General features: G+C 48.0%; 1 protein-coding gene across 1 annotated transcript in view; it reads left to right on the top strand.

The window, feature by feature from the left end:
* The window catches only part of PCSK2 (proprotein convertase subtilisin/kexin type 2), a 220,554-nt gene that overhangs the window by 197,826 nt on the left and 7,697 nt on the right, over positions 1-15,031 (top strand). Inside the window, exons 9-11 of the mRNA XM_082431692.1 lie at positions 229-444; positions 2,465-2,565; positions 11,059-11,286. Of these exons, the coding sequence (XP_082287818.1) occupies positions 229-444; positions 2,465-2,565; positions 11,059-11,286 (545 nt within the window). The remainder of the gene's footprint in view (positions 1-228; positions 445-2,464; positions 2,566-11,058; positions 11,287-15,031) is intronic.

Below are 15,031 nucleotides of genomic sequence, written 5' to 3'. Positions count from 1 at the left end.
AAATTGTAAATTCGGATGACTTTTCTATTGAATCCTTCCTGAAAAGAAAGATTCTCACGGTGCCCGGCCAGAAGGATAGTGGTTTTCAAGGGCAGATAGAAAGGAAGCCACTCCTTGTGCTCAGCTGCTGAAGAAGCCCAGGTCCCCACCCGGACCCCGACCCCAGCCCCGGCGAGACCCCCTGCAGCCTGCGCATCTCTCCCTGTCGCTCCCCCCCCCCCAAACCAGGGCCGAGGGGGCAAAGGCAGCATCTACGTGTGGGCCTCAGGGGACGGCGGCAGCTACGACGACTGCAACTGCGACGGCTACGCCTCCAGCATGTGGACCATCTCCATCAACTCGGCCATCAACGACGGCAGGACCGCCCTGTACGACGAGAGCTGCTCCTCCACCCTGGCCTCCACCTTCAGCAACGGGCGCAAGCGCAACCCCGAGGCCGGCGTGGTGAGTGCGAGGCCGGGTGGGCGGACACTCCTGACGTCATGTGCAGACACAGTGACGTCATGGGAGGAGGAGCTCCCCGCCCCCCTTCCCTCAAAGAGTCAGCGCCTATCCCCGGGGGGGGGGGGGGAGATCCACCCTCTTCCAGGCTGATGATGCCTTGTTATCAAGGTAGAGACCTACGATAAACGAGAACGTGATGACCTCCTTCCCGCTCATGTTCCATCGATTTTCTTGTTCATTGTTTTGGCTTACAAATAATGATGAACGCTGGTTTGCCCCCAGCACGTCACTTATAAGGATAACTAATATTAAGAACTGGGGCATCACACCTGCACCCATCTGAGCCAAGAACTCATCCATTTATTACAGTAATTTAAAACTAGCATCCATGGACGGACTTTTCTGGGTCCATAAAACCCCCCAAATTGGGCACATGCGTGTCTTCTCAAAGGAAGAGTCGTGTGTTCCAGCGTATTTTAAAATGGGTCCATGGCTGAGAAAACAAAAAGGTTAGGAATCACAAACTTATTTATTGCGCTTTGAGCACCTCTTCCTTCCTGGGCACCGAGGTTTCATAGTGAATTTTCCAAGGCCCCTAGAAATATCTGTCTGTAGGGCATAATGAGCATTTTTGGATCTCTTCCTCCCTCTGGGTATCTCACTCACATAGGGGCCCTTCCTCAGTCTTCCAAGCCTGGAATCTAGTGGTTGGCTCAGGAGTCCCGCTGAGATACACCCTGCCCGGCCTCCGCCTCCTCTGGGGTTGGGAGGAACACAGTCACCAATACCAGCTAGTCCTGCAGTCCCAAGTGCCTGCCTGGGCTCCACCTGACCAGCTGGCCGGGCTCTCACGTGACCCAGGAGAAGCCCTTTACCTACAGGAGACACAGACCTTAGCCTGACTCCCTCCATGAGCCTGGGGCTTCCCCTGGTCTTGGGGAGGACGGAGATCGTGTCAGCTCCTCCCACACAGAAGGAGGTTTCGCCTCTCTCATCCTACAAGCTACATGGGCAGAAAGGGACGAGTGAGAGCGTCCCCAATCCTGTTCTGTTTGTAAGGCTTCTCCTCCCTCTAGAAGCTCCCCCTCCCTGCCCCAAGAGCCTCCCAATGGTGTCACTTTGTCCTCAACGCCTGTCTATGACTCTCTTTCTACGACGGCTGGGGAGGGGCCTTGAGTTCTCTTTGAATATCGCCATTTTCCGCAAGTAGATGCTTTTAAACCTCCCTGATACTTTGTCCCCCAAAATAATAGGCCCACTTGAGGAGCCTACAGACAAACAGGAGGAAGGAGTATTCTCGTGGTTTATAAATGATCTTAATGAAAACCCTGGCTCTCGCAAACACTGCAAATGGGGATTTTCTCTTTGTAAAATCCTTTAAAACTCAGTTGATCCGCCTCCCGTGGGGTGATCACTCCTGTATCAGATGTGTTGCTCAGTGTGTTCCAGACTCTCTCCGTGGATTTTAGATGTAGAGAATGTAACACTTTCTCTTTAATGGCCTGTCCCTCTAGGCAAACTGTGGCTGAGCTTGTTTTGTCTTTCCTCTTTGGGAATGCCACCCTTTTTCCTGAAGGGAAAAGAAATTGCTGATGGACTGGCCCTGAGCTTTCCGAGCCAATCCCAATGCAACAAAATTCGCCATTGCTTTGACTATGGTGGTGATATTGGCTTGTCACTTTCCACCTATGATGTTTCCTTTTAGGATCCAGAAGATAAATGTCTCTCTGGTCTCTAGAATAGCTGCAGATACGCTTCTCTGAACAATTGACTTGCTTTTATCTTGTGGACGCTGTAACTATAACTGATTGTGTTTCCCTTTTTGCACGGGCTACTAGGAAACTCAGATAAAATGCATGGCAAAATAGATACATGGGTGCTAAGCTTATCCTTAGCTTCATCTTAATCTTCTTCAGAACAAGGCAGAGTTTAAGTAAAAGAAACAGAAAATCCTCTGCTCCATGACGTTTTGGGTTTAAAGCAGTGTGACTCACTCATTACTCACTATCTTCCCCTCCAGGCAACCACAGATTTGTACGGCAACTGCACCCTGAGGCATTCTGGGACATCCGCGGCTGCTCCCGAGGCAGCTGGAGTATTTGCACTGGCTTTAGAGGCTAAGTATGTTTCCTGCTCGGGACCAAGGGCCGGTTCTGCAGGGTGGACTGAGACATGTCTCCCCACCCAATACCAGGTGTCCACAGAGGCAAAAGTGGGTGTGAGAGTCAGTAAATAGTCAGGGCCAATGAACTCTGGTGGGCATTGCTAAATGACACACACACACACACACACACATACACACACACACACACACACACACACACACCACAAAACTACATCCCTGAGAGAGCACAAGAGCCCAACGTCCAACCACGCATAGGGACACATAGATGTTTTCTTGGTGAAAACACCCTTTCATCTTCTGTGGATCCCGTGGCTGTTTTACTCTAATAATACTCCCAAACAGCTAAATGAAGGAAAACCATTGCCAAGCCGGGTATCCAGCAAGGTTTTCAGAACACGTGTTAAACAGGATGCTCTCGCTCCAGATTTGTTAACTTATAAGGCTGAACTCATTTTAACACTGAGACAAGGTGGGCGAAGTCACACAACGTAGACCAAGAAATGGGCTTTGCTGGGAAACCAGCCAGCTACCAGAGAGGGGAGACCATCCCCTCTGTTCTCACCACCTCCGCAGAGGCCACACGTCAGTACAGCTGGACCCATCTTGGATTTGGACATCAGCAGATGTCCCTGCCCACCCACTCCCCTGTTTTTTCTTAGTGCAAACCAGAGGCTGGCCTTGGGTTTGAACAATGAACTTGTGGCTTCAGGCACCACCCATAAGTGCAAATGTAAGTGACCATTGCTCCAAAACAAAGTGTGCCTAAGTGGTGATTGCATTCTTTTCTGTAAGGAAATCTGCAAGTGTGCTAAAGAATGGAGAATAATCGGTGCAGAGCCCATGAATCTGTTTAAAGTTCCAGCAGCCTGCTCCATTACTTTGATGTATGTAAGGGGTCACTCTGTAGGCATATAGGCCTGGGAAAGTGACTTTTTGCTTGCCAGAATCTAAGGAGACTTTGAGTCAAGTTCTGCCCTCTTAGATTTAAGGGGACACCAGGAACCCCTTCTTGTTCCCTGTCCTTCAAATGTAAGTGCAAATGCCCGCTAGGCAGGGAATTATCCGAGAATACAGAACCAGCAACTTATAAGAAGTTGAATTCAGGCTCCTGGGGAAGGGAAGTTGAGTTCCTGTCCCTGTCAGCCATTGCTAGGCAACCGGAGCTTCTAGCATCATTCTTCAGGCAGCCCTGCTTGACTCTCCACATATGCAGTGCATTTTTTGACTTGTAAAGGAGGTAAGAGCTGATTCCTAGAATAGGAAAGGACTTCAAAAGATTATCTAGTCCAACCCCTCTGCCTTTAAGCAGAAAAGACATCATTATTCTCCTTTTACAGATAAGGCCCCAAATTGGGAGTGACTTCTCTTTTGGACCAGGCCAAGCTTTGATTCTTTTAACAAAAGTCAGTTGGAAATTTTAGGAAAGAGGAGATGGACACTGGTCAAAGCCTTCCTATTAAGCACAGAGACCAAAACTTAACTCACGTATTATGTGCATTTCCTGAACATGAAGCTGTTCCTCTCAGGGCCTGTTGGGTCCTGGAGTCTGAGCTGGCCTCGCTCACTCCAGCTGGGAGCAGACAAACAGAGGGGGGCTGCTGCCTGCCACAGAGCCTCGCAGGGGACAGGGAACAAGAAGGGGTTCCTGGTGTCCCCTTAAATCTAAGAGGGCAGAACTTGACTCAAAGTCTCCTTCGATTCTGGCAAGCAAAAAGTCACTTTCCCAGGCCTATATGCCTGCAGAGTGACCCCTTACATACATCAAAGTAATGGAGCAGGCTGCTGGAACGTTAAACAGATTCACGGGCTCTGCACCGATTATTCTCCATTCTTTAGCACACTTGCAGATTTCCTTACAGAAAAGAATGCAATCACCACTTAGGCACACTCTGTTCTGGAGCAATGGTCATGAATTGAGTGCTCTCTATTGCCATAAAGAGGGAAAAAATGATACCTGGCGGTAGGTGGTTCAAGCCCATCTTGGGAGCCAGTCCTCAAAAATTCCTCAGAACACCAACCACCTGAGTTGGAAACACACCCTGAGATTAGAGTTTGATGCAAGCGATTTATTAAGAGAGGGCTCCTGGCAGGGACCACTGGGGAGGAGAGGAAGCAGGTTAAGGGAGCGGAAGAAGCTGAGCAAGGATGCGATTTCAGAAGTTCTGGCCTCAGCCTGAGCCCAGGGAGAGCTCTGGAGGGTAAATTATGCCTCAGAGTTTGTTCCACATCAAGACAAGGGAGCTAGGCTGCCATATTCTTGTGCTGTTCGGCTAAGAGCCCCACCTGAGAAAGTAAACTCCAAGGCTTCTCTGTGGGCCAAGAGGCTCCAACAGCCAAGAGCTGAAACCACTGCTCAGCATGAAATAGCCCCAGGAGAGAGCCCGGAGGGCGGAGGAGGGAAAGACTCTCCAGGAACACTTCCTACAGCTCATCTCTCTTTATCTTCAGACGAGGCAGCTGGGAGTCCTTGGTGACATACGTGGCAGCAGTCGAGGGCTGTTTCCCACCCAGAGGTCCAATAAGACAGCTTTTCCAAAGCAACTTGAATACAGTAAACAAATGCATTCCCATCGGGACCATGGAAGAGGGAGAATGACCACCCCCATGGCTCCAGGGGACAAAGGGAAACCACGCCTCTGTCCTGACCAGTCATCACCTTGTTGTTTAATCTCATAAAACGCTTTTCTGCCAAATGCTTGAAAATGCCTTCTTGAGTTGTCGGGAACATTGCTCACATTTCCCAGTGAGACCGATATTAGAGAAATTCCGGAGAATTTCTTTAGTGGGGTGTTACTGCTGCCTTCAGATATTTGGGGTTCTCTCCATGACCCCAGGCTTTCTGGGTGGTTCAAGAGGGCTGAGCTGGGTTTGAGGGGTAGATGTCAAAAGAGGCAAACTTGACCCAGGGGAACCATCCATAGTAAAGCAGCCCATATACTGAACTAGAACAGTGTTTCCAAAACTGACCTTCCAAGGGATGGATTTTTTCATGTGAGCTCTATCAAAGTCTGCTAGATGCAGAGAAAAGTGCACAAATATTAGGTACAGCTCAAAGACTTCTTGTAAAGTTAACAGATCCATGTAACTAGCACCCAAATCAGGAAACAGACCACTACCTAAGTCTCAGGATGTGCTCTTTGGTTCAAGATTATGTCTGAGAGATTCCTCCATGCTGCTGTGTGTGCTTATAGGTGGTTCCTACTTGTTGTTGAATAGTACTCCACTGTATAAGTGGATATTTGGGTTGTTTCCACACTGGGGCTATTGTGAGTAGCATTGCTGTGAGCATTCTTGTACATGTCTTTTGGTGCAGGTGTGGACGCATTTCTGTATATTAGGGAGTCAAAAAGCTGGGTCATGGGGTATACATAGGTGCAGGTCTAGCAGTTTTCCAGACTTGGTGCACTTGCTGACACTCCCTCCAGCAGTGTATGAGAGTTACAGCTGTTCCACATCCTTGCCAACATTTGCTATTATCTGTCTTCTATACTTTAGCCATTCTTGTGGGTATTCCGTGGAATTGCACTGTAGTTTTAATTTTTATTTCCCTGATAACTAGTGAAGTTGAGCACTGGGGAGTTTTGAAAATGATAGATTCCCAAGACTCAGCCAAAAGTCACTGAATCACATCCTTAGGGATGAATGGCCCAGGAATCTGTCTTTTCAACGCCTTTTTCAGGGACTACAAGAGCAGCCAGCCCCGTGCTGGTCTGTGGCCTGGGGTGTGTGGCATCCAGAAGTACGGCAAAGGCTCTGTGAACCTAGCACTCAGGTGCCGTTTGCGGAATATGAACATCGGACCCTGCCTCTGACTAGGTGCCCGTATTAGACTGAAAACAGGGAATCCAAAAACAACAGCTAAACTGAGACAGGAGTTTATTTTTCTTTTCTTTTCTTTTTTTTTTAATAGCATAATAACAATATATTTAAAATAGAATATTAATTTAATTTAATAAGTTTCTTATGAAGGAGTTTATTTTTCTATCATGCAGAAGATAATACAGAGGTGAGGAGCCCGGGCAAGTGGAGGGTGGCCACCGAGAATCAGGGACTCTGTCTCGAGATTTCTGTTCTTCTACACCTTCGTGTTATCTAGATGCCACGGGAGCTCCAGCCATCATGTTTACATGTCAGGCAGGAAGAGGGGAAAAGCAAAGGGAAAAAAGAAATCCACCAGCTGAGTGATCCCTGTTTAAAAGTTTTTCGAAAAATCACCCAGGGACTTATTTCTTATTGGCCAGAACTGTCACGTGGCCACCCCAGACTGCAAGGGAGGATGGGAAATGTAGTTTTGTAGCTGTTCTCTCCTTAAATTCCCTTTGCTGTCTTGATTATCAGGAGGAAAATGTGAATTGGGTTCCAGAGAATTTGATACCATAAATAGAAGAACTCTGAAAAACAATGGTCTTTCAGGGGTAATCCTCACAAATAGGGAACTCAAAAAAAAAAAAAAGAAAAAAGAGGTCACTATTTTGCACCAGTGGGAAGTTAGTACACCAACCCAACCGTAAGTGCAGGGCTCTGTAGGAGATACGGTTCTATGGATCATTCATTGGCAAAAACTCACTTGCCAGGACCAGCTTTAGAGGCTCAGGAAACAGCCCATCCTGAGGTCTCCCTGGTGCAAGATTCCTCTTCCAGCCATGCGGGGCCAGTCTCTCCCTGGGCTTCACACTGGTTTTTCCAAGATCCCATACTCTCTTGCTCAAGACGGCTGCCACCTTGGCCAGGCCCTGAGTGACCTCTCTCCTTGGAGCCCTGGCCTGTCCTCACATCTTATCTAGAAGCCCTGGGTTTGGCTTTGACCTCGGGGGACGTTCTCTCTGAACCGAGAGGCAGATGGCCCATCCCAAGTGGCCTAGGACCAGTCTGCTGACAGCTGAACGTTTACCCCAGAACATCACAGGGTCCTATGAGCGATTGGACCCAGCCAATAGGTGCCCTGCCAGCTGCACAGATGTCACCGTTTTCACTGATAGTTCACAGGGGGTTCCTTGCACATGGCCTTGTTACAGCTCCCGGCTCGTTCCTCGTGGTCGCTTGTTCGTGGGCCAGGTTCCTGCAGCATCCGCTGACTAGTGTGGTCCTGCTTTCCAGTCCCATGTCTTGATTCCTTCTCCCTGATGATGTTTCTGGAGATCGGATCACGGGTCTCTCTGCCCTTCCTGTCGCTAAGATAAAGTCCCTACGTTCTACTGTGACATCCTCTCCACCTCTGTTCCTGGCTCTACCTCCCTGACTCACGCAGGGCTCCCAACCTCCTGTGCTGATACGTGCCTTCTCCTGCCTCTAGATCCTTCCTTCCAGAACCTTCTCTGCCTAGGAACTCCCCTTCCCTGTGTTTACTCAGTCACTCCCACTCATCCCTTTGACCTTAGCTAAAAATACCGCTTCCTGAGAGACCCTTGCTGACCCCCCGGACCAGAGTTTCTCAAATTTGCCGCTGATCAGAATCCCTGGAGTGCTTGCTAAGAACAGATATCCAAGCCCACGCCAGGCCCACAGACTCAGAGTCTCCAGAAGCTGCAGTTTTAACAAGCACCCCCAGTGCCTCCAGGAAGTTAGGAACCACCATCCCCCCCCCGCCCCGAGCAGGTTTGCTGGAGCCTTTGGCAGATGCTTGGACAGGCCCATGGGATCAGCATCTCTGGGTCCTGTCTGACTTCGTCATTGTGTTCACGTTGGTTCACATGTGCAGACGAGGTTGTGAACCGCCATCTCAGACCCGTGTTCTCAAACCCGTGTGCAGAAGCATCACCTGCGCTCTGTCTTGAGTGCACATCCTCAGACCCACAGCCTCCAGGAGGCCGATTCCAGAGACCTGAGGTTGAGGCCAAGAATCCATATCTGTCACGAGTCCCCATGCGGTTCTGATGCAGGACCACAGTCTGTGAGACTCCCTGGCTGGGATAACTCAGGGTCTCACTGTTGGCTCCCCTGGCATGACAGCCCCCCACCTTTTAAAATATTGAGTTGTCTGTCTGTCCCCCGGGCTGTAGGCTCTGAGAGGGCAGGGACCTTCCTACGACCTGCCCGGAACTAGTGCGGAGCCTGGACACGATACCTTTCCATATATCTGTCTTACTTTCCCAGCTATTATATAAAATATTTGAGAAAATGTCATGTTCCTTGTCCTGTAGCACTGAACACAGTGACTTTTATATTGTAGATATTCTGTAAATTTATTTTTTATTATTTAATAGGTATCACCTACAATCCTTGAGCTGCTATGGTAGGATTAAAGCCTAAAGCACGTTGATGAAATAATTATTTTACACAATAGTATCTTCGGTCAATTCAGAAGTTGCTCAGAATGGGGAAATAAGAGGGACTCTGTTTTACTTTTCAGACATAAGCAAATGGTTGTTCAAATGGTGTCACAAATTCAGTGACATTGGAGTATGGAGCACGCTCTGATTTATTTTAGAAATAGAACATCCTTGTTCTAACACATTCTTTCTCTCTTATGGACCCGTTGAGAATAAAAACGCAGAGAAACGTCTAGTGGGGTTAGAAGCATGGCTCATTTTTGCGGCAGAACCCCTAGCAAAGATGAGAGATGCTCCACCTGCCAGCCAGCCCTTGGATCACCTTGAGGTCACCAGATCCTCGTTTATCGACACTTTTGAGTTAAATGAATTCAGAATCCTATTCCAGCAAAACACTGAGCTTTCGGCCATAATCAACTTCAGGAAATTTCACACTGTTCACCTGGTCCATATGTCCAGGGGAGCATATGTCCAAGATATGTTCCTACATTTGTCAAATAAGCATGGACCTTCCTTGAAACTTTCTCTTTAATAGCTGAAGGTCTTCCTGGACTTCCCTCTGCTCAATATTATGTACAAACCTAAATGGGAAAAGAACTTGAAGGTCTGCATTTCAAGAGCATATGAATCACTATCATCTTTTGACTCTGTTTTGAAGCTTTGAACCAATGAATGCTGCCTGTGTTGAGATTTTATCAAATGAGTGATGGTGTTCTTTGAATCATTTGATTCTAAGGAGAACCGTAGTGCAGGGTTTTCCAACTTTTGTGACCGTGACTCTCAGTGAGAAATTAATTTTGCATTGCAACCCAAACACATAACACAATACCACACAAGAGTGCGTGCAAACACACACACACACACACACACACACACAGAGTTTCCCATATTACGTGCACACTGTTATTCTTTTCTGTTCTATTCCACTTGTGATAGCCCCATCCATTAAATCTCTGGTTCTCAACCTCAGCTGTCTACTGGAATGACCTGGGAAGGGTTAACAATCTCCAAAGCCTGGGTCCCACTCCCAGAGATTCTGATTTAAATAGTCTGAGATGTGGCCTGAGCAGTGGGGTTTTAAATGTCCCTACCAGACAGTTTTACTGTGCAGCCAAGATACATAGCCTGTGCAATCAGTTGACCTCCTAGCCCACAAACAGGTCATGACTTACACTTTGAAAAGCACAGACATTGACACTAATGTCAATAGCACAGACTATTAGACATTAATTTCCAAAGACAAGTCTGCAAGCAAACTTGTCTATTTGCTGAACGAAGAGTGTGCCGAGGGCTGTCCTGGGCACTGGGAGACAAATATGCTGAAGCTGTTGTCTCTGCCCTTGAAGAACTGACAGCTTCATGTCCCCACATGGAACACTCCTGCGTAGCCAACACCCAGATCAAGAAACAGAACTCTGTCAGCACCCATCAGCCCCCTGTGTCCCTTACAGGCACTGCCACCCCAAGACCAACCACTAACCTGGCTTCTGACAGCACAGATTCATTGTGCCTCTTTTTATACTTTAAACAAATGGAACCATACAGTATGTTCTCCTCTGTGTCTGGCTTCTTTGGGTCAGAATTCTTATTGTGAGATTCACACAATTGTGAGATCCCTGTTATTCTGAGTAGCTATAGTTCATTCTCATTGCAGTGCAGTGTTCCACTTCCTATAAACACACCTCAATTGGTTTATTCACTTTACTGTGGATGGGCATTTGAGGACTTCATAGTTTAGGCCTATGAACATTCCAATACATATATGTCTGGTGAATATATACACACATTTTTGTTGGATACATACCTAAAAATGGAACTTCTGGGCCATAGCTTAAGCACATGGGCAACATTTGAAGATAGAGCCAAACCATTTTCCAAAGTGTTTGCAATAACTTACACTTCCATCACCAAAGTACCCAGTTGCTCCACATCTTTGTCAACACTTGGTATTGTCAGTCTTTTTCATTTTAGCCATTCCAGTGTGTGTTAGATATCGCAATTGAAATGTATTTAAGTAAGAAAGGCAAGATATTTTTAATTGACATATATCTATACCTATATTCTCAGTAGTGCATGGAAATCCTCCCTTGACTTGTGGGTTCATAGGTGTTTCAATCTTACCAGGGGTCTATGTCCTACCTTAGTCATTGTGTCTCTCTCCCTCTCTCTCCCCCCTCTTCCCCCGCCCTTGCTCTCAAACACTCTGCCTCCGGTACCCAGCCTGGGTCTGACCTGGAGAGACATGCAGCATCTGACCGTGCTCACCTCCAAACGAAACCAGCTTCATGACGAGGTCCATCAGTGGCGGAGGAACGGGGTCGGCTTGGAGTTTAATCACCTCTTTGGCTACGGGGTGCTTGACGCAGGCGCCATGGTGAAAATGGCCAAAGACTGGAAAACTGTGCCTGAGAGGTTCCACTGTGTGGGAGGCTCCGTGCAGGACCCTGAGTAAGTGGGGGCAGCAGTTCTACTGCTGTTTGTGGAAAATACCCAGAGATGGCGCCACTGCACTGGTGACCATAACAGATTCCCTCTCTGCGTCATCCCGAGATGCACTGGATTTGATTCAGGGACAACCAGCTTCCAGGCAGAGCTGCAGTGTTGCACAACTCCAAAGTATCCAGTCTACAAAGCCCTGGGGCCTGGAACTTCTTTCCCTTATTGCAAAGAGGGAGAGATTTACAAAGAGGGATTGCCAAGGGGAAGACTTAGAGCGTCTGCGACTTTGCGGACGCTGGGCCACAGCAGGTGGGGACCATGGGCAGTGTGACCAGCGCTGGATGTACAGTTAGTTGCATCCTGGCTACATTCGAGATTGACAGGAAGGTGGCACGGTTGCAGTATTTAGGGGAACGGGCGCTGGGGCCTGCTTAGTCGAGGTTCACCTTGATATCAGACCTTGTTCCCCGCAATTGCCCTGGACAAGCACGATGGGTCTCTGTTGATCCTCAAGCTCTGTGCTTCTGGGGGGCGGAAGGGGGAGGGAGACGCGGAACGTATGCCGAGATGAATGACCGTTTCTCTCCCAATTCTGAGTGCGCTGAACATTCTGTCATAATCCAGGTACAGGCTGGAATTTGGAGCCAGAGGCAACACTGGAAATAGGCTGTCTGATGCCTCATTTTAGTTAAGGAACCTGAAGCCCTGAGATGTGACCGTCCCAATGGCTCACGACTAACTGGGAACTTATCCAATATCAGCAGCATTATTTTGTTTTAATCTGGAAAAGTCTTTTATTATATTTCAGTTGATTCACTAGGTGAAATTTATTTCACAATATCTATAGATGTTCTTGTCTATATAGAAAACATATTTCTTACAGGTTTTTATGCAAATCTGTTGAGAATTTACCTTCCACAAATAACCTTCTGTTAGTTGAGACAATTTTATTCCAAACAAAATACACATGTACACATATACTGTGACAGCAATTTTTAAAATTTAAAGTATAGAGGAATTTCTTGGTTGGCGTGTGAAAATACGTATATCAACGCCCCACCCCACAGAGGTTCTGATTTCTAAGGTTTGGGGTAAGGTCCAGAAGACTGAGATTTGTGGGTGGTCTCAGCAGCATTATTTTAATGAAAGGAAACTCGAGAGCTATTTCAGCACTAACTCAGCTGAGCTCCAGGAGGACAGGGACCTAGTCTGTCTCGTTTGCTGGTGTGTCCTCAGGGCCTAGAACAGCGCCTGGAACTTAGTGGTCATGGGATCAATATTTGTGGAATGAATGAATGAATGAACATTTAGCCAGCATCACCTGGGCACAAGGAAGATGTCTACACGGTGGCAATAAAACCACCAGACCAGCCAGGGAGATTCAGGGGCAGGGGGCAGGCAGCCTTGTTGGAAGGGCTCTGTGTCCCCTCGTCCACCCACACCTGAATTGTTCTCAGATGCAGGTGAGTGAGGTCTGGGGCAGATGTGCTCATGGAAGAACTCAGAGGCTGGGCAGGGGGTCCTGAGGGCAATGCCCAGGCCAGCTTATGCCTCTGGCAGAGGAAGCCTTATCACCAGGAATCCAACTTCTCAGGGGCTGGGACGGGGTCTGCAGGGGTCTGCAGGCTTGACAGCTGCCACTTTCTATGCAGGGCTGCACAGAAACGGCCTCTGAGCGGGTGAGTGGCAACCGTCAGGGTTATGCGTTTCCTCAGCACTCATCTTCCCAGAGAAGCAGTCAATTCGAAAAGCAATTTTCTAAAGAGACTTTATCGGGAGAGTCTGTAAAGGATGCTTGACTAAAATAAAAGGGAAAAATAGAACTGGCTGTGAGCATCTGTGCTGGACCAGCCAAGGGCCGTGAGCAGAGGAAGCCCAGGCCGCCCCATCGGCCAGCGTGTCCCCAGAGCACGCTGTCAGGCGCAGGCCACTTCCACCCTCCCCTGTTCACTCAGCTCCTTGAAGACTGTGGCGAACTCCGGATTTTAAGTGAATTTGGAGATCAACGTTGAAACCTGATCTGAATGCCTGAAGCAGCATAGTAGAGAGAGCAGAGGGTGTGCTTGGCCACACCATGCTGGCCGGGTGGCTGTGGACTGGTCACTTCTGAGCTGCAGTGTCTTCTGTGTGGGTTAATGCCCACCTGACACTGTGACATGGGGAAGAGCAAACATCGAGTGACCCCTGTTGAGTGTTCTTCAGTGACTACCACATGGCAGGCGTTTTAGACACTCGGGAAAGGGCAGCTGCCATTGTTACTATTATTATTCTAGCAAAACAACTACAGCTTCATAACTGTTTTTATCATACGGCTGAGGATTGAGAACCCAAAGGACATTCCAAGGGCCCCCTGGGAAGCAACGCCTATTTCTAGGCACAAAGTCACTGAGCCCTCATTTTGCACCAACATGCAGTAAGACAAAGATATAAGCCATGTTTGTCTTTATAGGACTTGAGCCCCAGGCTTCTGTGCTTATTTCTGAAAGTTCAGAGAGCTCACACCTTCTGATGGGTGCCGCATTTTCAGCAGCGAGTGTGTTCCCAAACGTGGCTGTGTGGCTAGATCAGAGTCTCTGAAGAGCTTCTTTGGTTCCGCAAACAACCACCTCCTACTGCAACCTTCTGATAAACTGACTTTTCCTGAACACCTGTCCCTGTTCTTTTAAAATAAGAATGAGTTGTATTCCTTTTCTTCTAAAAGCAATATATGGCACTGGAGGAAAGTCAGAACATTCAAAGCAGCAAGAAGAGGGTAAGAAACATCCACGAGAGCTGCTCCCCGGCTCTCCCGACCGACCGACGCCAGGTCGCCTGTGAGAGGGGGTGGTGTTCCCTTTTCTCTGCCAAGCTTGCTGCCTCTGGAATTCACAATTCAAGTCAATTTCAAAGTGACTTAACATTCCAAGAAGAGTGCAGTTGAATGTCCTCTCCCCAGGGCCCCACGCCCTCAGCGGGCAGGTGGGGATGGGAGTTTGGGGAGCTGGCAAGTCCCCCAGGCGCTAAACAAGCCAGACTCCCTGGGGCCCAGGGGTCCCTGGAGGGGCCTCTGATCCTGGCACACACCACAACCCCAAGGCTTCTAGGACAATTTGTGAATCCTAACAGGTGTGTGTGCTTGTTCCCACGCCAACCTGCCCAGGTGGATGGCAAAATTCCAATTATTTTCTCAACAATTAGATCTGTGCTATACAAAACAGAAGCAACTAGCCACGTGTGGCTATTTAGTGAAATTAAATAAATTTAAATTGATCACTAAAATTAAATTTAATTAATTAAAAATTCAGTTCCTCACTCATACTTGTCACATTTCGAGTGCCCAAAAGCCACATGTGGCCAGTGGCTACTGTATTAGCACAGCTATAGAACATTTTCGTCCTTGCAGGAATTGGTAGTGCTGTTGGCCAGCACTGGTCTAGACATTTGTAAATGTACAACGTATATGAGTGTGTGTCTATATTTATCTTCACAGCAACTCTTCAAGGTAGGAAGTCATAACCCCATTGTACAGGTAAGGAAAATGAGCTCAGGAAGTTCAAATTCCTTACCCACAACTGGACCTTTAGTCTACCCATGTAGCTTTCTGCCCAGGGGCTGGAGCCCATGTGATCATTAATCATTTATCAGCTCACCTGTTATGTTTCTGACCCTGTTCTGAGTAAGCGGCATCTTCTTTGAGAGGTCCAGGTAGTGGCTTGCCGTACTCACATCTCCAAAGCTGGCCTAATGCCTGCTTTCCACCAGATTGGATGATTTC

Source organism: Balaenoptera physalus (assembly GCF_965194825.1).
Source record: "Balaenoptera physalus genome assembly, chromosome: 16".
Lineage (NCBI taxonomy): Eukaryota > Metazoa > Chordata > Mammalia > Artiodactyla > Balaenopteridae > Balaenoptera > Balaenoptera physalus.
The sequence above is the reverse complement of the archived record's forward strand: the minus strand, read 5'-3'. Positions and strand labels throughout refer to the sequence as shown.